This window comes from Molothrus ater, chromosome 12 (genome assembly GCF_012460135.2).
Source record: "Molothrus ater isolate BHLD 08-10-18 breed brown headed cowbird chromosome 12, BPBGC_Mater_1.1, whole genome shotgun sequence".
Taxonomy (NCBI): Eukaryota; Metazoa; Chordata; class Aves; order Passeriformes; family Icteridae; genus Molothrus; species Molothrus ater.
Window position 1 is genome coordinate 10,241,461 of NC_050489.2, and position 23,872 is coordinate 10,265,332.

General features: G+C 36.3%; 1 protein-coding gene across 3 annotated transcripts in view; it reads left to right on the top strand.

The window, feature by feature from the left end:
- Positions 1–12,963: 12,963 nt before the first annotated feature.
- The window catches only part of CHD9 (chromodomain helicase DNA binding protein 9), a 70,952-nt gene continuing 60,043 nt past the window's right edge, over positions 12,964–23,872 (top strand). For all 3 annotated transcript variants that reach the window (XM_036390581.2, XM_036390584.2, XM_036390583.2), the window contains exon 1: positions 12,964–14,400. In XM_036390581.2, the coding sequence (XP_036246474.1) occupies positions 12,964–14,400 (1,437 nt within the window). The remainder of the gene's footprint in view (positions 14,401–23,872) is intronic.

Consider the following 23,872-nt stretch of genomic DNA (forward strand, 5'->3'; position numbering starts at 1 on the left):
CTCAGGAGAACTAGGCTCCTCCTGAAAGCTCATTGCAACTGTTTTTAAACCTGGATCATTCGACACCATCAAGTTCCCAGTTGGCAGGTGTGAGGTAAAAATAATTATTTCACCTTGTTTTGCATGTAATCATTTGTGTGCAGTTATACATGTGTTTATAATTCAAGGCAGAATATGAATATATTTTATAAAATAATAAAATATATTAATATATTTTGCTCATTTTGGAGCAAAATTTAGATTTTTATCCTATCTCTGAATTTTAGTTTGTTGTTGCACAGATCAACTTTTTGTTAGTTTCACAAAGTAAATATTTTAAAATCAATAATTATTCCTATCTTAGACTTTGTGAACTGTTAAAGAAAGAGTAGAAATTAATAGCTTTTTGGTTTACTGGTTTCTAGACAGCCTCAACATCTTACACCTGTAACTAATAATGACTTTTTCATTCTTCCCACATCCGTCAGATGAGGCTTCCAATGTGCCATGGACTTCAATGCCCAGATTGTGTAAACCAAAGAGCCAAATTTAATAGACATGTTTTTGAATGTTAACCAATTCAGGGAACATTGTGCCAGGCCCTTTGCCCATAACTCACAGGCTCATGGAGAAATTGGTGGGAAGCAAGGTAGGATGTGAACTTCAGTTATCAACAGCTCTGTGGTTAAGGGCCATTGTGGACTCTCTTACCTTAAAGTAAATGTGAAGGAGCTTTTTTCTTTCCCTGTTAGTGAGTAAGCTGCCTCAATTTACTTTGCATTTATAAGATCACAAGGACAGGCACCTAAGGAGTTACAGTGCATCTGTGCTGGTTTACTTTGTGCTAACTTGCTTATTTGTATTTAACCAAATTGTTCTATTTATACAACTTTATGCTGCTTTTCATGGTGAAGCCATACTAATTCATGCCACTCAGAGTAAGGTTATCATTTTTACTGTAAAAAGTAGTGGAATTTGAAGTTGAAGAGTTCTTCAGGAATTTTGAGGAGTCTCAGCACATTCTCATTTCTCATGAGCTGCTTGTGCTAAATGCTCCTGAAGATTAGTCCAAGAATTCAGTTATGCTAAAATGATGATGAAAACAGAGTGTGGTTTTTCAAAAGTATTCTTAGTGGTGTTATCTAAAAGATGTATGACATGAACCACTACTCAGAGACTATAAGGACCCTAAACCAGACAATTTTAATTTGTTTGCTTTTATGAGTGAGATGAGTTAATGATGCAGGCAGATTAAACCCAAAAGATTGACCTGCTGCTTTAAAATTGCCTTGTTTTGAAACCCATGAAGTAAGTAAGTGCACATTTGTTCTCGCTTGGTTTACAGGTTAGTTTTAAGGGGTTCTTTTTAATGTATCTTACAATAAAAATATTCCCTATGTTTATGGTATATGTATCCCTCAGACACTTTAAAAGTACAGGTAAGCTGGACAATTACATATTTTATAGGTTCAGATTCCTTACAGTGCATTTTTTTTCTTCTGTATCAGTCTTGTAGAAAGAAGTGCCCAAAGTGCATTTCTTTGATAATTTTCATGCAATTTAGGATGGACTCAAATGGCATATCCTATGATATCCACTGAATAGGATGAATAGGAATTCATTCTCTTTGTTTCCACCATTATAGATGAACTGAATTCTCAGTAATGCTTGGTACTTGAGCTTATAAATCATCCAGCTGAAACATTTCTGTGTTTAACTGAAGTCTGGTAGCCCATCACACCCAGATTCTTTCCTAACCCTAATTTTGTCAATACTTGATATTCTTCCATCCACCTATCTAGAGTTGTCCTTTTAATGGCCTTGGCTCTCTCAATCCATGGAGCTGTGAGCTTAATGAAGACTTTGAAATCTCACGCTTACTTGGGCTCCCATTCTGTTTCCCAGTGCTCTTCCTGTAGTGAGAAATGCAGCCTCAGGAACATGGGGTATCCAAGTACATGGGAAGGGGTGATGGAGAAACCAGCTGTGTATTTAGTCAAACCTTCAAGAATTGATAGTTAACATGATTATATTATTGAAGTATTCTCTTTCTCCTTCAGCAAAAGAAATTGTCATGATAAGAAGTGATTATTTTGCTGATGAAACAGCAACTGAAAAGTATTTGCAGCTTTTGCTTTGGCTGAAGGAGCAGCAAGATTCCCATATTTAATCTGACCAGATCATAAATGTGAGTCAGCTGAACACACAACTTGCTTATTTACAATAGTGCAGGGAGGAAAGATAGTTTTTAAGTAGTATTTTTTCCAACAAGTGTTACAGGAGAAAAGCAGAATGTGGTTTACAATGACTATGTTTTTAAGTAACTGCAGTGTTGAAAACTTGCAGAAGACCAATTCTAAATATTTTTTAACAGTGTGGGCAATGAAGATTTATCTTGACTTCAGAAACACAAGGACCTTGGCAGTACTTTTAAAATGTGTATGTAACAGAATTCAGATGTATGCTCTGCTACCTCTTAGAGTGAGCTCTAGTGGTGAAGTAAAAGGCTACTTTTGGAAGCACCTTGGATCCAAGTTCCACTTGCAGGGCTGACTCTACATTACATTCACTTTCTAAGCTGCAAAAAAAATGTTACAAGGTAGGAAGCATTTTTTTAAAAGTCAGAATTCAGCAGAAATTCATTGGTAAGATATGGCATCTGTCAGTGAGCAGATGTGTTGAAATGTTCAACTTCATTCATGCAGATTGCCCAGGTGCTGCCAAATATTAATGTCTTTAGGCTGGCAGTGTACATGCATCTTTCTCTTTGTAAGAGATATATTTTTGTTTTAATCTTAAATCAACAGTTAGGATTTGCAAGAAGATGGAAAAATGTTCCCATCCTTTTTCTGGAGACAAATAGTAATTTTGACTTTGTTCTTTATCTGAGTCATATTAGAAAATGTAACTCTGGTTACCAAATTGTTTCCGTCTGCAGTGTTTTCTTGGGCACTTTCCTTGTGCTGCATAAGCAGTATTGAAAGGTTTGTTCACTCTTTTATACTGGTCACTAAAATTCAGGAATTCCTCCAAAATCTGTTCTGTAAATGGCTTTTGAAGAGAAATGGTTTGATTACATTTGATACTTAACATCCTAGTGAAGAAACTTTTAAGCTTCAGAAAGACTTCATTTGTGTAATGCCATGAATATCTGATATTCCATGCCCATCTAATATTCCATATCCTATCAGAAATCTGACACTTTAATACAATAAATTTGTGTTTTCAATTACCCTGTAGTAAAGCTACTGTAGTTATGGCTTCCACCTACATGAAAGACTTGAAATTGTGCTTTTTTTTAACCAGTGCAGATTTCTGTCCATGTCAAGCCTTCACAGCTGCCTGTACTCATCAGTCAGGATCCATAGGCATCTGTAAAAAAAGGCACAATCCTTTGCATTGTTCTAGTTGGTACTTCCAGGTTATAAACTTGCAGTAGTTCCCAAAGATGCTTATCAGGGTAGAACATGAGAATTATTGGAAGATAGTGTATTATCAGATTGTGAATTGAAAGAGGGCTGTGCTCTGAAGTCTTCTGTCTCTTATGTTTTGTAATGAAATCTTGGTTTAGGCCACATGTGAAAATAAAAAGGTGTTTTCTGATTTTTAATGCAAATGTTTCTCTAAATCTTAAAATGGCCTAAATGTTCCTGAGGAAAAATACTAGAGTTCAGAAACATATTTTGTAGGTCTAATTTGAGGTGTAACACTGAAATTGATAACAAAACAATAGGAAGCCTGTAATGTTTACATCTGAAATCTCAGCAGCACCAGAGGATTTTCTTTTTAAACTTACAAGGAAGTTTGTGTAACTCTTGCTGGTGATCAGAAGCAAACTGTAAATACATTACACTGAGTATGTTGCTCTCTTTTGACAACTAAACTTCCAACAGAGACTGTCCAAAGACATTTGTATTTTGTACAGATACACTAAAAGGAAAAAAAGTTTGGTGTAGTGGAATTCAAACCTGAAGAACAAAACATTGTAATTTTTTGTTATCGGTATTAGAAAGAAAGTGATTAGAAGGAAATCACTGAAGTCCTGAAATTTATGAAAATCTCCACAGGTACACTTTAGAGAAACAAAATTGCAATATTGAATGAGCAGTACTGGTTACTAATATGGATTCCTTCAGTAGTCTGGTGGCCAAACACATTAACTTCTTAACAGCTATTTTCACTAAAATAAACTGACTTGGGGATCAAACTTGTGCTTTGCAATAAGGTATTCCAAACTCCTGATATCTTTCTACATTTCTATCAATAGCAGCAGATTAACATGTTGTCATTTTCTGTATTATTTTTGTCTCTTTATTGCCATTAATGTCCACAGGATATAAATGACAAAATAGAAGGTATATATACAATTCTGACATTTTCATGCAAAGCCTAATGGGTTTGTTAAACAAAGAAGAGGAAGGGTTAAAACTAAATTGGGAGGCTATATGCTGAAGCAGCAGATGCACACCTACAGGTTTTGTTCTGCAGGTGTGCTTTGAGGGCAATAACCTTTGGCAGAAAGGTGAAGAAGGCAGCTGAAAATAATAATAATGTCTTCAGCTGGTGCTGTTAAATTTTTTTAAGGTATTTGCCAAGACTGAAGAGATAAAAGCACACAAGGATGTTGTGTAAAACTAAACTGTTTTATTAAAATTTACATGATGTTTTAAAAAATAGAAATTTGTGTAGCTATTCTCAACTAATTGAAATTAGTTGTTTGTTTCCTCTTAGAAAATGGGTATAAAAATCTGTGGTTTAGTGTCCAAAATAAGAATCACAGACTCACAGGATGGGGCAGGTTGGGAGGGACCACAGTGGGTCACCGGGTCCAACCTCCCTGCTCAAGCACAATTCCCAGAGCACAGGCACAGGGCTGTGTCCAGACAGTTCTGGAATGTTCCCTGGGAGGGAGACTCCTCAGGCTCTGGCCAGGCTGTTCAGTGCTCGGGCCCTGCACTGCAGAGAACTCCTTGCTCATGTCCAGGTGGAACTCCCTGGGCATCATTGCTGCTCCTTCCTCTGTCCCATTGCTGGGCACCAGGAGCAGAGCCTGGTCCATCCTCTGACACCTCCTGCAGATATTTAAACAAAGAGCCAAAATATTGTTGTTTGCTTTTTTTTTTTTTTTTTTTTTTTTTAGTAACAGTAATGCTTAACATTTAGTAAGAGTAATTTTTTTAACATATCACATGTAACAGATACATATATATGTACATTTCAAACTTCACATGCAATGTAGCTTATGTGAGAATCTGTGGAGATAGATCCCATTTTGGAGCTTATAAAAGCTCTACATTCCTTTTGTGGGGATTTCTCTTTGGCACTTCATATAATCATTAGTAAATCTTCTGTTGTCAGAAGTATTTTTTTTGTATTTCACATTTAGAATAATGTATTGCAGACCTGGTGAAAGTACATCTAGTTACGTGTGGTTTTTTTCTTCCTTGTAGGATTTTTCAAACTTTTAAGTATCCCAAAATTGTCTCCATATTGGAAGCTGTTCAAGCAAGTGGACACTGTTCTAAAGAGTAAGAAACATCTTTTTTCTCTTTATTTTGAGGATTCAAGAACAATCCAGTTGAGGAAGGATACACAGCTGTTTTAGCCAAGAACTTAAGATAGCATTTGTCTTATATGGTAGCTACAGGTGAATTAGGTTTCTTTTTTACTGTTGAACTCTTACAGCTAGAATAAATTACTTGATTGTAAGTTTTCAATTTTTCTTTTTTCAAATATTAAATTTTTGAATGCCTCTATTCAGTTACTGTATATATTGTAAAATCTTTATGCTTTAACTTTATTTAGCCAACAAAGAACTTCTAAGTAAGCAGAGATTGAGAACAAAAGAAAAAAAATAGATTAAAATGTTGCACAGGACCTGACAGTTAAATAGTTTCAAACTCCTTTCTAACTTCTCAATGTGAAGAGGACTTGTGCAGGACAGGACCTCTGTTTGTATGATGGGATTTCCAGTATAGAAAAAGGGAACATCTAGAGCAAGTTTTCTGTCTGTTTTGATACAAAATTATTATCAGTTCACATAAATGGTAAATAAAGATAAAGGTATTTTAGCAACTTTCCCCTGGGTATATATTGGGTACGTGCTTGTCTCATATGAATTTTAGAAAAATACCTCTCTACATGAAGTGTCCCTATTATTGCAGAGCAAAGTCATTTTATTTAGCAACCTTGGAAAAAGTCTTGGGAAGTTACTCAATGATAGAAGGAGGATAAATGTAGCAATTGATGTACCAAATTAGTACCAGATAATTTTTTTTTTTCTGGAACATTGCAGGATTTGGTAGCTGCTATAACCAATTTATATCTTCCACATATGTTACAGCATTGTTTCAAAGATGTAGGGAGAGGAAATAGTTGTGTTAAAATCTGCTTCTCAATGCAGTATTATATGCCATGTTATCCTTTAACAAAGTTTAAAGATTGATCTGCAGTAATAGTTCTGCAAAAGTGTAAAAGACTTTGGCATCACAAAACTGTATTTAGGAAGACAGGAATCTTTGTATTGGAATTGGAGAATGTTTGTTGCCTTGGACACAATAACTATATTTTTGAAATGGAAAACCACACTGGTGTAGAATATCAGCTCATACACAAACTTTCTGTCTGTCTTTCAATGTTAAAGGGTGGTTTTGGGTGTTTGAGGCTTTCACACAGTGGCCCTAGAACCCCCCTGCACACATTTTCCCTTAAACTTTGTAATGTTTTGAAGCCTCTTTCAGATTAAAACAGAACCTCTTGAAATTGAGCTCCTCTACCTTCTGCCAAGGCAAGGAACAGGATAAAACTGTCATGCAGCTATTCTCTCCCCAAAAGGCACTGTCAGTTCCCATTGAAGTCTGCTGTCAGAGTGGAACTGCTCACTGCTGTTAAAAGACATGTACAGGGCTTCTCAGACTGACAGCTTTAAAACATAACCTCAAAACTTTTCTTTTTGCTGTTTCTGGTTTGGAGTTCTTACATCCTGTCTTAAAGTTAGCCTAAACTTTGTGGTACTGTGGCACAAACTGCCCTTCATCCTAAGGGGTTTGTAGACTTGGGTTATTTTATTAGTCCTACAAAATGAACATGTACCTATTCACCAGACACTTAGAAAATCATAGCTACTAGTGACTGTGTATTAATTCTGGTGTTCTTGGTTTTATGGTATCTAGTGAGTTTTGGAGTTTCTGGTATTGCATTTGAATGTACATTCCTGAAGTTGGTTGTTGTGTGACTTGTTTGACATGCTTCATTTTCAGGTCTCTGATGATGAGGTATCCATCTGGATTTAAAACACAGCTCTGAGCTTTTCAATTCTTCATTCAAGAGATGTGTTCTATATTCATGGGTAAGAATGTTTTTTATTTTGACTTGGTCCATTTTCTTAATTATCTTGTAATATATTTTTAATTTAGAAGATTTCAGCAACTTAGTTTTGTCTTAAAGGTTATTAAGGAACTTTACAGTATATTACAGGGTTCATTAGGTGCCTGTGCTAGCTCTTAATTTTGACCCAAGCTAATAACTAAACTTTTGAATTCATATGTCTAAAGATGAATGCTCTAATTAAATCACTAATTCCTAGTATTACAGACAGAGAAACAGTGGTATATAGGTAAAGAATTTATGAATTGGTCTGTGATTTGAGAGTAATTTTCTGATATATATACAGTTCTAAGGGCTTTAACTGTGCATCTTGACATACATCCTTGGAATTTGGAGTTGTGGAAAGAAAGTGATTCTAACTTGGAATGCAACCAAAGCAAAGGGTCTGAATTTTGTGCAATCAAAATTAACAACACTTCTTCTCAATAACATAAATCTTACTTAGTCTGAAGAAACTTTGTGGTATTACACACACCTGCACTTCAAAACAATAGAGGAAAAAAAACCCACAAAAGACCCTGTAGAAAATATGATTTTTTTCAAAAAGCAACTGGTATTTTTAATTTGTGTAGGTTTCTGAAGAAAACAGTGAAGTTTAAGCTATGTTTACTTCATACATTACAGAATTTGTTATTATGTCTTCTCTCCATTTATTAAGTACAGCTTGCTGAAATATCATTTGGAGGCTTCATACATTTACCTTGAGTTAAAAATTAATGTTAACATGGATCTCTTAATGAAGTATAGTAAGTAGCCTAAGCATTGCTGTGGGGCTTTTTGATAGCATGTTGTTTTATACAGAGTTCTGTGATCTACTTTCTCTTTGGGCTGGTTTTGCTCTATTCAGCTTAAGTAAAGCTGTTCTCATTAAGGAAGATGTGCCATTCACAGTGAAGGCAGACATGGCTGAGAATGGTAGAAATTTGCTTTCAGTTGCATTGGAAGATGGATTTTCTTCCCAAGTAAAATGTCATTTGTATTGTTTGCTGCTTGAAAATTCCATGAACAACCTTAACAAATAAATAGCTGCTGATGTCCTTTTTTTCTTATTTACATTTGTTATATCTCTTTCCCAGAGTCTGAAAGGAGGAGAGGTGGAGGAAGGGAGTCTGTGCATGTCTGGGGAGTAGAGGAAGGGACAGTGTTCCATGGGGTGTTTGGTGCAAGCAGGATCAGTGTAGGTATGGCAACAGACTGCTGTGATTAGTCTGACAAGCACACACAAGCCACTGTGCTCCAGTTCTTTGCTCCTACTTGGAGCTGGAACTGTAGCCATGGGCTGGAACTCTGTTCTGAGAATTTAGTTTAAGCCCATGTGTTTCAAATCTTCATAATCTTCAAATTAAAATTCAAGGTGCTTGAGTGAACTTCTGAATATTTAGCATGATGTCTGTGAACTCTGTAGCAGAAAGAGAATTCTAAACAAAACCAGTATGTTGAGGGTATGATTTTACTAAAGGGATGGCTCATTATCAAAAATAGTTAGAAATGCATAATGAGAAATTCATAGAAACAAAAAGCAATTTTAATCTAAAATAATACATATCTACTATTGGATGTGTGGGTTTTCATTTGGGCTACCCAACCAAATTTTATCCAAATTTTAGTGATAATAAGAAAATGCATCTTTTAAATCCATATTTAGCTACAGATACCATGGCACTCCAGTACAGACAGTCCTTTCTGCTAAGGAATAAAAGAGTTTATATCTACTAAATGTTCTTTTTTAGTCTTCTGTATGACTGGGATATACCCCTCTGTGCCTTTTAAATTTAACATGTACATTGATCTTTAAATCTATGATAGAATATCAATTATATTGGCACATCAGCAGGAAGTAACTTCAGTGTTATTTAATTAACTCAGCTTTTTGAACTTGGCCAAAGCTTTAGTTAAAATCTGATAAGTAATGACAGTGTAATTGTCTTTTAATATTGGGAAGGAAATGTCTTGTTTCTAAATATTGTGCAGAAGTGATCACTTTTTTTGAGTGTCTGGGTTTCACCATGCACCTTTTTTGATGCAGTATTCCATCTGCTAATAGATGGGCAAATCACAGCAACCCACAAAGCTGTCATGCTGTTGCATGCTACATAGAATTTACCAAATACACTGATTTTTCAGTCTCAAACTTCTTGTTTGTTATGCCTGGTTGCATTGCTTCCCTAAAAAATCCCCAAAACTTAAGCCTTTGCAAGCATACAATGTAAAACTCTTCCTTAACTATGACTGTGTCCTATTCCCATAGTCTGGATTTCTGTCATGTCATGCTTTTATGATTTGTTTTAATTCCTTGTGTTTGCAACTTGTCCCTAACTTCTTTCTGAAATGGCTTCTGTTATTTTTCTGAATAGCCATGGTTTCAACTTCTTTTGAGAAAAAATGGCCACCAAAGTCACTGATTTCTCTTATCTTTGGTGCTGTCACAGATCAGTCATGTGAAGCAGTGCTACCTCATGTATCAAAGTTACAAAGTGTGGCTATCATGGTCAAGTGCTTAAGCTCCACCTGATTTACTTGGCTATAACTAGAGTAGCTTGTGTTCTGTTGTCACATCAGCAAAAGTAGTCAAAAATGCCATGAAATAAAACACACTAGAATTTTTTATTATATTCCTTTTTACTGCTACCCCCACTTCATGTTTTCAGAGTGAAATTTGCTATCTGTTCCCTGATGTTTTTGTATGAGTTCAGGTTTTTTGATGTATTCTCTGAAATTGATCTTGTTTTCCTTTTCTTCTGGTATAAGACAGACATGAAGTTGCTTTGCAGACTATGGGTAAAAGTCAAAACCCTGGTCAAAACCCAAACTCTCTTTGCAGCAGACTTGTGTTCAGGCTATTGATAGTGGTATTCTTTCCAAAATAAGTTTGGGTGGTTGGTTGATGGGGTTATTTTGGGGGTTTTTGGTCACTTCACAATCTTCACTTTACATAGAAGCTGTCTTCATAATAAATTGATGTTGGTCTAATTAGCTGGGAGAGGTTTCTCATGTATCTAGCCTTCAGATTTCTCAGTTTGGAAATTCTTTTGTGCTATCCAACTTGCTAGGATCCTTGAAGCAAAGCTGACATCTTCAGGTTATATTTCCTATTTATACCTGCCAGGATTTATTTGTGTTATAAAACCTTAGCATTTTAAAAGGACAGTTCATGTTATTTGTTCATTATTTCCTCTTTTGTTTTCCTTAAGTAGGAAAAACAAAGATGGAAAGTGTTTCTTGGTTTTTGAGCCAAGAAGTAAATTTCTGTGAGGGCAGCTCTGAGTGTGCTGCAGTAATTCCAGCTGTTCTGCAGGCTTTTCTCCATTTCCTTACTGTAAAGGGACACAGTCAGTAAAACAGGAACAGATTGTCTGGTGTGTATGACTTTAAATACAAGGTGCTTTTAGTCTTGTTGAGTAGTTCTAGACTTCTATAGCCAAGAGCATGTGTACTAGTTAATGATTGTACATCCTTGGTATCTATATTGCTAAAGATGGAAGAAATATTTCTTTTTCCCTCTGTTTTTTCCAGTTAGCAAAAATTGATCAGACTCAGTATGTAAATGTACTGATGCAGGCTTCAAATTTGAGATTTTTATGAGTAGTCCTTGATAGCCTGGAACATGACATTTTAGCCATGGCTACCACAATTTCCATCTTTTGTCCCTCAGGTGGGGTTTCTTGAATTACATTTGTTCTGTGTCTACAATATTTTTTTCCTTGTACTTAATCTGCATTGGTTTTCTTCTGAGTTAAAATAGCTCTCTCCTGACATATCTTTTGCATTGAGATAAACTAGATGAGATATCATTATACTAGCAGTGTTGTAACCATACCAGACCTTCTACCTGGATCCTGCTGCTTGTTTGTCATCTATTGGAAGGTGTTCCATTCTGGGAAAGTCCTCATTATGTTGCTTTTAATTGTAAGTTGACAACTTAATCAATGTTAGAAGAGAATGAGGTCTAATTTATATTAATGCTTTCTTTATCTTGGGACTTTAGGACATCCCAACTTTAAACAATAACTTGCACATGTATAATCTGGGGTCCAAAGCAACTTTGCTGTGCTAAGGTGTCATCTCCCTAAGCTTCTGTCACTTTTTTTTATCATGCCTGTTCTCCTCACTGGCACCATACCTGATCAGTGTCTCTCAGGATGATACAGGATCCCTCTGTCCTTCTCTGTACACACCAGAAGTCTCATATACTCAAACCCTAAAGAGGTTTGTGAATTGAAGTCTGGCTTTATTCTGACTATGGTCACACCTCCCTCAGTGGCCTAGGAGAATAGGCAGAATGGGTTCTCATCAGCTTGCCAAGAAGTACTTTGGGCTTAGTAGGTTCAGCACGAACCTTTTCCATCAGAATATTTCAGATTTACAGGGTGTTCATTTCTGGAAGGATCCTATACTCAGTTTATTCTTAGGAAAATTCATTAATGATGAATTGCAATTGAAGGTGAGCTTTAATGGGAGGGTCAGGAATTAAAAGTTGTGTCTGGTTTTTTTTCCTTTTTTTATTTTTTTGTTCTTTAATTAGACATATGTACTGACAGGATAACTGAATGATTATTCTACGAAGGTGCTCATTTAAAGTGATTACTTCTCTATTTTACAGAGTTACCAGTTATCTGGGGAGGTACATTATCACAGACACACATTTTCATTCATTTCCCATTCTGTTTGATTACACTAAAACTGTGGGAGTTTTTAGGCTAAAGTTAAATTTACCATGCTGTTCAATTCTCCTTAAATCCCTCACTACAAATCAATTAATTGGTGATCACTCAGTGCTACTATGAACATATAGTTTCAAGTGTTTCAAAACTAGGTGTGCAAACTCCTTTGAACCAAAGCTTGTGCTTTTTGTGTTTTCTTTGTATCACTGTATTCATTCTCTTGTCTTTCCCTCTAAGAAAAGTCTCTTATGTCCTAACTGTGATAAAATACAGTTTCTCAGGACCTTGCAAAGTGCAACTTAAATAGAAGAAACAAAGTATCCCAGTTTCTCCTAATGAAATTAAGCCTGACTTAAATGTAGTTTATAACTTTCAAGTTTTTTTGTTTAAGTATACAGAATTATTGCATACATCTCACATATGTATGATTTCTTTGCTATAAAAAAATTCTAATACTGGAGCACTAAAGCCCAATTCTGGTGCAATTTGGTAGTTTTAATGACTATGACCGAGGAGAATCTAAAACTCTGCTTTGAGTGAATAAAACAAATGAAACCATTACATTTAAAACATATTTTTATAAGGGGCAAAAATTATAAAACCTGCACAGGGCATCAAGTATAAGCAAAAATAACTTACTCAATTTTTGATTTAGCTAAAGTTATGGGCAAAGTATCCAATACCCTTAAAAGTGTTGGGAAGGGTCAGGAAGGATGAGGAGAGTCATTAAATTTTTCCCTTTTTTTTCTCCCCTTCACTCGTCTCCCTCAGGATGCTTTAACACCTGAAGACGGATGTTTCATCAGAAGCACTAATGGCTGTTGGCATGCCTTGGATAAGGTGGTGACCGCTGGATGTCATTTGTTTCTGTTCACTGTGGAGAGACAAAATTGACTCCATTTGGAGTTGAGAGCAAAAGCAGAACAGACCTCTCAAGATGACTGATCCTATGATGGATTTTTTTGATGATGCCAATCTTTTTAGTGAGACCTTAGAAGGTTTGTCAGATGATGCCTTTGTTCAACCTGGACCTGTTTCACTTGTTGATGAATTGAATTTGGGTGCAGAATTTGAACCTTTGCACATAGACTCACTGAACCATGTGCAAGATGCTCAAAATCAACAAAAGATGAGTGAGTTTGATCAGCTGAATCAGTATGATTCACTGAAGCTTCACTCAGTAAATCAGTCTTTTAATAGCTCAGCTGACAATGTCTTATCACCACACTCTCAGTTCAATTGTTCACCAGTTCACCCGCAAAACCAGTCCAATGGGATGTTTCCAGATGTGGCCGATGGAAGTCCTATGTGGGGTCATCAAACCGCCACGACTGTTTCGAATCAAAATGGGTCCCCTTTTCACCAAGGACATTCTCAGTCTATGCAGCAAAACAAAAGCTTTGTAGCACACCATGACTTTGCCTTATTTCAGGCTAATGAACCACAGCATCAGTGTGCCTCGCTACGGCCGCAGCAGAGCAGGAACAGCACGGGGCAGGATGCTCTGAGTCAGCCAAAAGACTTCATGGAAGTTAACGTGTCTACTTCCCTCAGAGTCAGTGTTAACCACCCACCTTCAGTTTCTAATCCATCGACTTCACAGCAGCCTCTGTCCGTTCAACAGTTTTCTCAAACTGCAAGTGCTTCAATACATTTTTGTGGGAATCAAGAAGGAAATTTTGATGGACAGTCCCCAACTATTACTCCATGTTCTGTCAGTAATAGTCAACAATTTTCATCTCCGTATTCCTACTCTAATAATCATATTTCTCCTACTAGCCTTCTTCAGCCTACAACAGCTCTTTCTACTAGCCAGCAGACACACTCTATCTCTGACTTCACTGGAAGTGATGCCTTTACATCTCAAACAGGGACCAAGCAAGAAACAACCGAGCACATGTTGAATCCTAACTCAACTTTGAATTCAAGTACTTTTCAAATGTTGCATTCTGCGCATCCTCAGGGCAACTTTAGTAGTTCGAAACTCTCTCCTGTGAATATTAATTTTCCAGCTTCTACTGGTTCTGCTTCTCAGATAAGCCATTTCACTGACCCTATTGAAAGCAACGGTTTTACGTCCTTAGATGACAACTTACTTCATCAAGTGGAGACTCACAGTGAACCATTCACAGGACTTGACCCGGATGACCTCCTGCAGGAAGACCTTCTGCCACAGTTTGATGACTCTGCCTTTGTCCAGGATAGCACAAGCCATGTTTTAGAGCATGACCTGGAACACCACATAACCCCACAGCAAGTGACACCGTCATCCGAACTCGTTCGGGCACCGTCTCAAACTCAGATCCATCCTTGGCATTCTTCGGTTTCTAATCAGCACCTGCAGGGCAGAAGTCGTGCAACCTTACAAGGACAGGTATGTAGGGATTTGGGGAGTGGGGGTTTGAACCATCTGATTTGGTTGATGGGGTGAAATGAATTATACTGACTGGTGCTTGAGTCAAAGCATGATAACTGAAGTCTCTGAGCTGTTATTTGACCCTAAAGGAGTCTTGTTAAGGAAGGAAAAAACCTAACCAGTTGATGCAGACATTGCTTTCTCCTGTTGTTTTCCTATCACTGCAAAAAGCAAGACTACATGATCTTATTCAGATAAAATGGTGTTACTCCTTCTGCTGCTTGTACTTCTGAAGTACAACAGAGAAAATTTACTGGTTTATGATTTCGATGCAAATATAATGACTTATTGTCTTGAAAATTACTTAGAGAAACATGTTTTTAAGACCTTTGGTAAGGTTTGTATGGCTGATTTCCTGCAAGAATTGTGGTTATGTTGTTGCTCTGTCCTTTGCTTTGTGTCTTTGTGCTCATGCTCATTGCCTAAAAATACACACTTATTATTCTTGATTTACATGTGTTCAATAATAATAGAAAACGTATAAAAAGCTGTGTGTATGTTGGATTTTGTTACTTTTGGCTAAACCAAAAAATTCAGCAGTTGTTTTAGTATAACGTGCCCGTCTACTGCAAGTCCTCCACGAGGAGGACAAGATGACATAAAAATTGTTTGCTATTTGTCAATCTGCATTTCAAAACAGATGCAACTCTGACAATCAAACACAATTTACAGAAGACCGCTTTAAAAAGGTTTAAGTAACTGTTACTTCTGTATTCTTGCTACCAATATTCTCTCTACCTGAGAATATAGAATGTTGTCTTTCTGGAAAAAAATTATGGGGAAGGCAAGAACCGTAACTACTGACTTTTGCTTCTCTTAGTTTGTAGGACACAGGCCTGTGAAGGAGACAATGTAGCATTTTTCTTTTCCCCCCTGTTAATTTTAGATCATTAGTGTAGAGATAAGGGCTTAACACACTTAATCTTTGGTCTTGGCTCAGTAGATTGCTTCTCCGTTACAACTTCTGCTTATGTTTATGGAGCGTGTAATTGTCAATTCCTAGCAGCGAAACTTTTTCTGTAAACTGTGGGGTGATGTTAATGGAACATGGATATCCAGCAGTGTGGTTCAGATGAGCTTGATTAACTGAATGATGCAGTAGATGCAATCTGTTGGTTTTGATAAACATTTCCTTTCTCCTTCCCTGCCTAGAAAACCAAAAGAGGGTGCACCCAAGTAGCCTCTCTTGTCAGAGGTCTCTGTAAGCTGAAGACACAGCTCAGGGGACTGGGAACAGGGGTGTGCAGCCTTTTGGGCTCCCTGAGCATACTTGGGATGAAAGGTGAAGAGGAAATGGATTCCAGGAAAAGTGGGGTTGATGAGAAGCCCAGGGATTAGTATCAGTTTTGAGGAGTGTGTGGGATATAAGCCAGGCAATGAAAAGCAGGTCTAATAAAACTTTCTGGTGCTGTGACTTTTGTGTTGTATTTGTCAGAACCTTTTTAGACTTGCTTCGATCTCTCTGACATCAGTTTTAGCATTTTGCTTCGTATCAAGAAATAGAGGGAAAGTTCTGAGATCTGTGGAGAGCCTTTAAAGTTTAGGGGTTTGGTTTTGTTTTTATCATGGTGTGAAAACAAAACAACTTTGCAGTACTTGAAATTTTAGTGTTTTTCCTCTTTGAAATGAAACAGCCGGAAGCCAGATAGTTATAAAACTGCTTGGTTTGGTTTTTATTATTTTGGGGTATGCAATGAATTGTATAAATTGGATTCTGACCTTGAGTTTATCTGGTCGGACAGATGTTTAATGTTTCCTTCAGAAACTGGTTGTGAACTGGTAGCTGTCAAACTTGAGGAATGCACAGAAGTAAACCATGTAGAAGCCTCTTTAAATCAGTGGAGTATGTAGTATGAATAGTAATGGAAAAGTATGGCAATTACTGAAGCGTTTCACATCTGTCCTTTGACTGACTACAATTCTAAGAAGGGCTTTAGTTGTAATTCTCACTTCTATTCTTTGATCTCTTTTTAGAATTTCAAGTTCAAGATGAGTTGGTTCTGTTAGAGCTTTTTACAAATGTGTGCAGTTTAACCAGGGAGGGAAAAAAAAAGTGGTAAAGGGGGATGGAATTTTATCTTCCTAAAACTGGTTGGCTTTAGGTAGGAGTCAGTTGGGAAGGGATTTTGGCAAGTTTCATATGTAGTAGTTAAGGTGAACTTTAAATTTTTTAACAAGCCAGTGTTTCACACTGGCTTTAATACATATTGAGGAAACAATAGTGAATTTAGTTGGGTTTTTTTGACAGTTTCAGTTTGATAATGGTTGATGTTTTCTCAGAAAGAATAACTATTTTATGAAATAGTTAATGAACTGTAGGTATTGGAACAGACCCAATATTAGACAACCGAAGATCTTTAACTGTATTTAGACTAAGGTTATTTAAATTAAGGAAGAACATTAAATACTTGTTTCAGTATTTGAGAGCAAGCATACTCATAACATTTTTACTTGTATGGTTATTTTGATGGAAATTAATTTAAAAATTAATACAGTCTGTTAGGTGTAATAATGCTGCAGAATTAAAAAGACTGTCTTACAGTGCTAATATGCTTTCTGCTGTAATTAGATCAGAATTGTAAATAAATTGCACCCTTAATTTTACATCATGCATTTTTCATCAGAGTTAGTTTGAGAACAGAAAGTGAAATGCTGAAGACTCCTGTAGTCTTAACTTTGACTAATACAAGACTTCTGTTCTTTTAACTCCACTTAAAACTGGTTTGAGTTTGCTAAGGCTAAATAATCTATTTGCTTCTCAGAAGGATAAAAAAAGGCTTCAACATTGTTTTACATCTTTGGAAGAAAAAGGAAGTTGAAAAGATAAGTATAAACTGTTGGAAAAATAATGTGAAGTATAAACTCTTGGAAAGATAAGTATAAACTGTCCTTAGAGAAGATTACAGCTGTCTCACTGTGTATGTTATGTCTTTTGGCTGCACACATGAAAGCAGAGGAATTGAGATTAAAAATATGAAAATGAAAAATATACAGATGAAAAATAACATTTCATTAATAATATGAAGTGCTATAGGATTTGGTGGTAGTCTTCGTTCTTAAATCACATAATTTTTTTTTTCCTTTTTGTGACTAAAAGTTTGGCACGTAACTTGACAGTTCAGTGTATTCATGAATTTGTGTAAAAACTGACTTGAAACAGGCAAATGCTTTTATGCCTGCAAGCCTGAGCTGTCCTATCACTTCTTTTATAGAAATAGATGACACTAATTTTTTTGAAAGAATTTGTCTTGCCCTTGTTGAAAGTTTGGCAAAGTCTGAACCTCATAGATGATTGCTTGGGTGGTGTTGTACCCCAGGATATCTGTATATATCAGAATGGCATAACCTCATATATGAGCTTATCATCAGAGAGGGAATTAACTCTCACCAGATCCACATCCAGATTTATGTGCTGCTGAGATGTCCTGAATTGTCCCAGGCTGTTCATGTCTGACTGTGCTATTGGATGGCACTTTTATAACAACTCTGAATTCATTGTAGACATGTATCCCTTGGATCACTCCACTTGTAAAACTCTCATCCTGCTATTGGTTGCTGTTCTACTTGTATATACAATCCTGGACTGTGAAGTTTTTATGAGAGATACACATAGTGAGCAGTGATGTGCTCTCTTGGCTAACTGTGAGATCTAAGTCCAGACAGCTGCTTGATATATAAGCAGTTATGGAAATGCATCAAAACAAAGGATATAGGATTTGTGTGTATATATATCCACTATATTGTATAGATAGAATATAGTATTAGAGTGTATTTCTTATATTCTGTATGGTTCAATTTTAAGTAAGCCTGTAACAAGGAATATATTAAATTAAGGAATTGATCATACTACACTGAACTTCTTTGTAGAAAAGACTGGCTATTTTGCACAGTAAGTTTATAGGTAATGGTTCCTAAGTGTTGGTACAATACAAAATTTTAAAATTATGGTGCTTCTATGTGCATGTGGCTTGGGAAGCAGTGCAATATTCAGTGAGACTGAGCATAACAAAACGCACATCTGAAAATCTGTTCTAGTTTGCATCATTTCACATCTTTGCATCTAGTCAAAAGTTGGACTTGATGATTTTGGGAGTCTTTTCCAACCTTACTGATTCTATGATTGGAAATCTAGATGTCTGTTCCAGTAAGCATTTGGGTTCATTATAAATCAAATCTTGTAATTTTTAAAAAACCTCCATACCCCTAACATGGATTATTCTTCCTAAAGGGCTGCATAGTGCTGGTATAACTCCCACTAAGCATATCCAATATTCTTATATTTTTCCTTTAATTAGGGTCAATTTTATGGGTGACATCATATTAACAAATGTTAATCTTTGCCTGAAGTTTCTTTCTAAGCATTTCCACAAGTTGTGTGCACTGGATTTAATTTTCTGTGCCTCAAGAACATTTTTTACCTTCCTCATAGGAATGTAAATCCTGTACCACAGTGAGGCAGCAGAATTCCCAACACCTAATAAGTCGACCATCTATGCTGAAGTAATGAAAACAATCCCTTCACCGATCACCTTTATGCAATATTTTGCAGGTTTTTTTGCTTAATTTCTGTCATTTATGAAAATCCTGCACAAACAGGTGGGACTGACCATGGCAAAGCTGTGCCAAATGCCCAGAGTGAATGAGAAGAGTAGGGAAGCACCTCTGAGCCTAAGCAGTGCAATTCTTGGAATGAAGTTCTAAATTATAGCTGTATATAATATAATGTTTTCATTATTAATCTATGGCTTTTTGCCAATAACATATTAATCATGTAAAGAGAAATGTTTTGATAGCTTTATTTATAGTTGAATGTGTATGAAGCACTTGCTTTTGTATATATTATATATGTTTTATATAAACCTTTTATGCATTTTATTTTTTTAAATTGCAAATTGCATAGGTTGGGGAAAGAAAGTACATGTTTGTGAGATAAATTTGTAACACATTTATTGTTAATTTTTATTGTCTCCATTTTCATTTCCCTTGTTTTGGCTTTCAAAATAAAACTGTGTAGTAAGGGAAAGACAAAAATTGCTGGGCTCTTCAGGACACTGAAAATGTGCCAGAGTATCTCTTTTACAGTTTTATGTGCTTTATGAGTTTCTTACTAATTTCTGTTGAGTGGAGTGATTTTTTTTCACAATTTTTTGGATCTTTTTGCTATCATGAATTCTTTTTTAAACCTTTCTTGAGAAGGTCTCTCTCAACCTTCATCACTTGTCAAATAATTAGGCTGTCCAATTCTTCGTGTATGTTTCCTCTTTAAAATTGAACGCTTACCGTTTTAATGATTTTCATAATATAATAATATATTTTTCCTGAGATAATTGCACACTCATTAAATAACTACTATAATTGTCTTTGAAATGTGCCAAAAGAGAAGCATTTTTGTAAAAATTAGTTAACAGATGGCAGGCTTAGGAGAAAGCTTCTGGCTGGGTCAAATTGCAGGAGTAAAATAGCAAGGTGAGACTAGTTGATAAAAATAAGTTAAATTGATATTATTTTTTTAATGATAATGTAGAGTAAGTGTGGTTGAATAATCCAAATAACTATTTGGAAGTAGGTGTCTTGTTAACATTGAAAAACTACAAAGCAATTCATTAATGTGAAAGTACTGATATAATTATGCAATCTTAGTGTCTGGAAGAAGTGGTACCTAATTACATAGAAAAGAGAAAACAAAATCCATGTTAAATTGTCTTTTAAAGACAGCAACCCATTCTATAGGCTGTTAAAGCTATAGTTCAATATATGCCTAAACTATAATAAATTATCAGGAAAAAGACAGTTTAAAAAAAAGCTCCTATTCTTTCATTTTGTCTTGTGTTAATGCAGCATTTGGGCTATAAGCTGCACTGGGAAACTCCATCAGGTACAGAGAAACTTTGCCCTTTTTTTGTCAAGAGTGTTTTTCCAGCATCCAGGTTCCTGGTTCAGTTCTCTCGGCCGCACAGGATCAGGTTCCCTAGCACAGTGCAGGGCACTTGCTCAGTGCACACAAACACCTGAAGGTGCCACCAGCATGGGGCCAGGCTCATTCCTGTGGTGCCCAGTGACAGGACAAGGGGCACAAACTGGAACTCAGCAGCTTCCATCTAAACATGAGGAACCAGCTGCTCTACTGTGAGGGGCACAGAGCTCTGGAACAGGCTGCCCAGAGAGCTTCTGGAGTCTCCTTCTGCTCAGGAACTGTCTGGACACCATCCTTTGCAGCCTCTTGGAGGGGGTTGAACTACATGATCCCCAGAGGTCCCTCCAACCTCAGCCATCCTGTGATTCTGTGACAGAGGAAGGAGTGGGAGGCATGATTTTCTGCAGTACAGGCAAAATAATTGTGTCTGGGCCTGCAGCATTAAATGCAAAGAGAGTGCAAGTGGACTCACTGTGGCACTGTCCATTGGCTCCAGTAGCCACTAACCTGCTTTAACCAACACTGTTATCTAGATTCTGCATTTTTGAGTGGCTAGGAACATACCATTGCCTGCAAAACTTCCAGAGCAGCATTTTATCTTGAGACATTTTAGAGAAAATCAACACTTGATGAAGTGTTAGTGAAGTGTTATTACTGAAAGAGCAGCAGAACTTGTAAAGATGTTAACCAGTAGTGTGGTTTTGAAGCCAGAGAATCTGATACATTTGGAATTCATGTGGCTTTTCTTCAGATGTCTGTGTGTTTTGTGCACTCAGGTTTTGCAATTTCTTTTGGCTGTTATGTTACTTCTAAATATATAGACAGATCAAAATAATTTTCAACACTTTGTTTCCCAAACAGCCTCCCACATCTGGAGACATATTGTTTTCTTTGTTTATTATCAGGTTTAAAAAAAATTGCTCAATTTCCTGGTTACACAGATTTCTAAGAGAGTGTTTATCATCAGGTGCTGAGTGGATTGAATTTGGGAACTCTTAAGGCTAATAAATATAAATTAGTGGGATTCTTAGGATGATGAGACTGAGAATTCTAATGCTGATTTCAGTAAGCATGATAAATGAAGCCAGGAATGTAGCTTTAGGCTAGAAAAGATGACAAGTCTTAGACTTTTGAAAGCTGTGTAATTTGTAGCAGAGATTGATTTTTCTTTCATAAATGTGGCAGGTTTTCTTTTGTGTGGACTATTTGGCTTGTATTTGTACTTGAGTTTTTTGTTCCTTTGATATCTTACTGTGAAGGCAAGCATTTTAATTTATATCTCCTGAAATTGTTCCCATCTTTTACATACTGCCTGCTCAGGAGTTAGCCTGTATTTGAAAATAATTTCAATGTTAGTAGCATATCATGTATGTGTACACAATGCTGTTAAGCAGCATATTGAACTGCAAACCAGAATTAGTTTCATAGATTGATAGGAAGACCTCTTTTAAGAGATACTCATGACCTCACAATTTAGTTTTAGTTGATATCTTGGAAAGGAAAGAGAAGTTAGCCTTAGTGTTAAAGAAGCCATTGCAAATATTGTGGTTCTGAGATTTTGTTTGTATTTTCTTAGAGTTTGAAACATTGTTTCAAAACAATAGCCCTACTGATATGTTTTTAAAATAATCTTAAGTAATCTTAAAAGGAATTGTTTCACTGTACCTTACTTTTTTAATGAGCACCAGAATGGAGAGATTTCTTTAATAGTATTTTAAGCAAATTCACAAGAAAGAACCTTGCAACATGGTATGGCTTCCAGCACCTGTATTCCACAGAAGGGTAAGGAGATGCAGTACATGTGCATTGTTTTTCATCTTTAAGTCATGCAGCAGTTGTCCATAAGGCCTAGGTATGGCTCAGCCTGATGTGTAAACTTTGTTGTAGCAGGAACTTTGGTCCTTGAAACTCTTAAAAGCAGAAACCAGCTGTTAGAGAACCCAAGCCATCAGAGGGAAGGCAGGTAAATTATTTAAGGAACATCTGAGTGACAAAACCAGACACATGTACATGTGTCTTACTGTCTTTGAGTTCAGTAAGAACAGTTTTAAACTAGATTAGGCAAATTTATTTTGATGTGTCTGTATTGTAGCTCCTATTTATATCATCCTTTGGAGGATTCTTTGACGTGCAATCATGTAGTGTTTGAAATCTGATCAACTCCAACCACCACAGAGGAGATGTGTTTGCTGGTGCCAGCCCAGTGTGCTTGCTGACTTCACGTGCTTTAATTGCAATGATGTTCAGGCTTTGAGTGATTTGAGATTTCAGAAATGGTGACCCAGCCTTGCTTGTTGGGGACAAAGGTACAGAGGGGCTCATGCTGGTGCTTGGGGATGTCCTTGGCAGCACATTGTGGTCTCTAACCAGGCTGTCACTCTGCTCTGTGCTGCTGGCAGTTTCTGCTGACTTCAGCTCTGTTGAAGATAAGAATTTCTCTTTTCTTGGCCTTTACAGTGGGCCTGCTACAAGTCCTGCCACTTCTGCTAGTAGCCAGACTCAGTTGAGGCTAGAAACATAATCATAGCAGTAATTTTTCAAACCTGTCTTGCAACTTTTTTTTTCTTTTTGCACATTATTTTCTTTTTGATCCTTACCAAAAGTTATTTTGTGGTTATTACTCTGAACATCCAAGAACAGCTCTTGGATGCTGTTCTTTCTCTAGAAATCTTATAGAAATTTATTTTGGGGAAAAATAGTTTGGTTTGTTTGCTTTTTGGGTTTCATTTGCCTGAAATCAAACTGTTGTTCTCCAGTAGTATCCTCTGATTTTGGACTTTTTATTTTTGAACCATCACCCTTTTTGATAAAATCCTTTTCTTTAGGCATCTTGTTTTACTCCTTAACTAGGGGGAAGGATTTTGTTAATGAATATTTAATTGAGAAAACTAGGTTCAAGGGAAGTAGTTTCATTTGGTTAGCATATATGCTAAAGGACTCTTTTGAACTGAAGAGTCTGGCATAAAAAGCTGTTAAAGTAGTTCATTGAAGCTGAAACAAAAAATATCTAAGTTGTTTTGAATTCAAGTGGAAGAACTATGCCCCCTCTTTGATTTAAATGGAAATATGCTGTGCAGTCAGTACTGATATTACTGACTCCCCAGCTGTTGATGTTAAAAATAATTTTCCCAATTTCTGTCATGTATGTTTTAGTGTTAAGTGCTGGTTTTTTTTCATCTCACTGAAATTTTGAATGCTGAAAACATTTTGGATACTCTGTAAAGTAATGAGTAATACTACAAAAAAAAAAGCCACGTTCAAAGATTAAGTAAACTTTTAAACTTAACTGCTTCTAGGGAATAAAATTATTGCACAGAGAGATGCTACATGCTAGCCTTTCTGAATATGCAATCTGTTCTGATTTAAAGATCTTTCATGATTGGTGTTTCCCTCTTAATAAAATGATTCCTATTTTTCACATCTCTCATCTTGGCAACAATACTTCATTGTTCTGCTACAAACAAGCACTTAAAATGCATGCTTTAAAAACAGGAAACAGTTAAAAAGAAGGCTGCC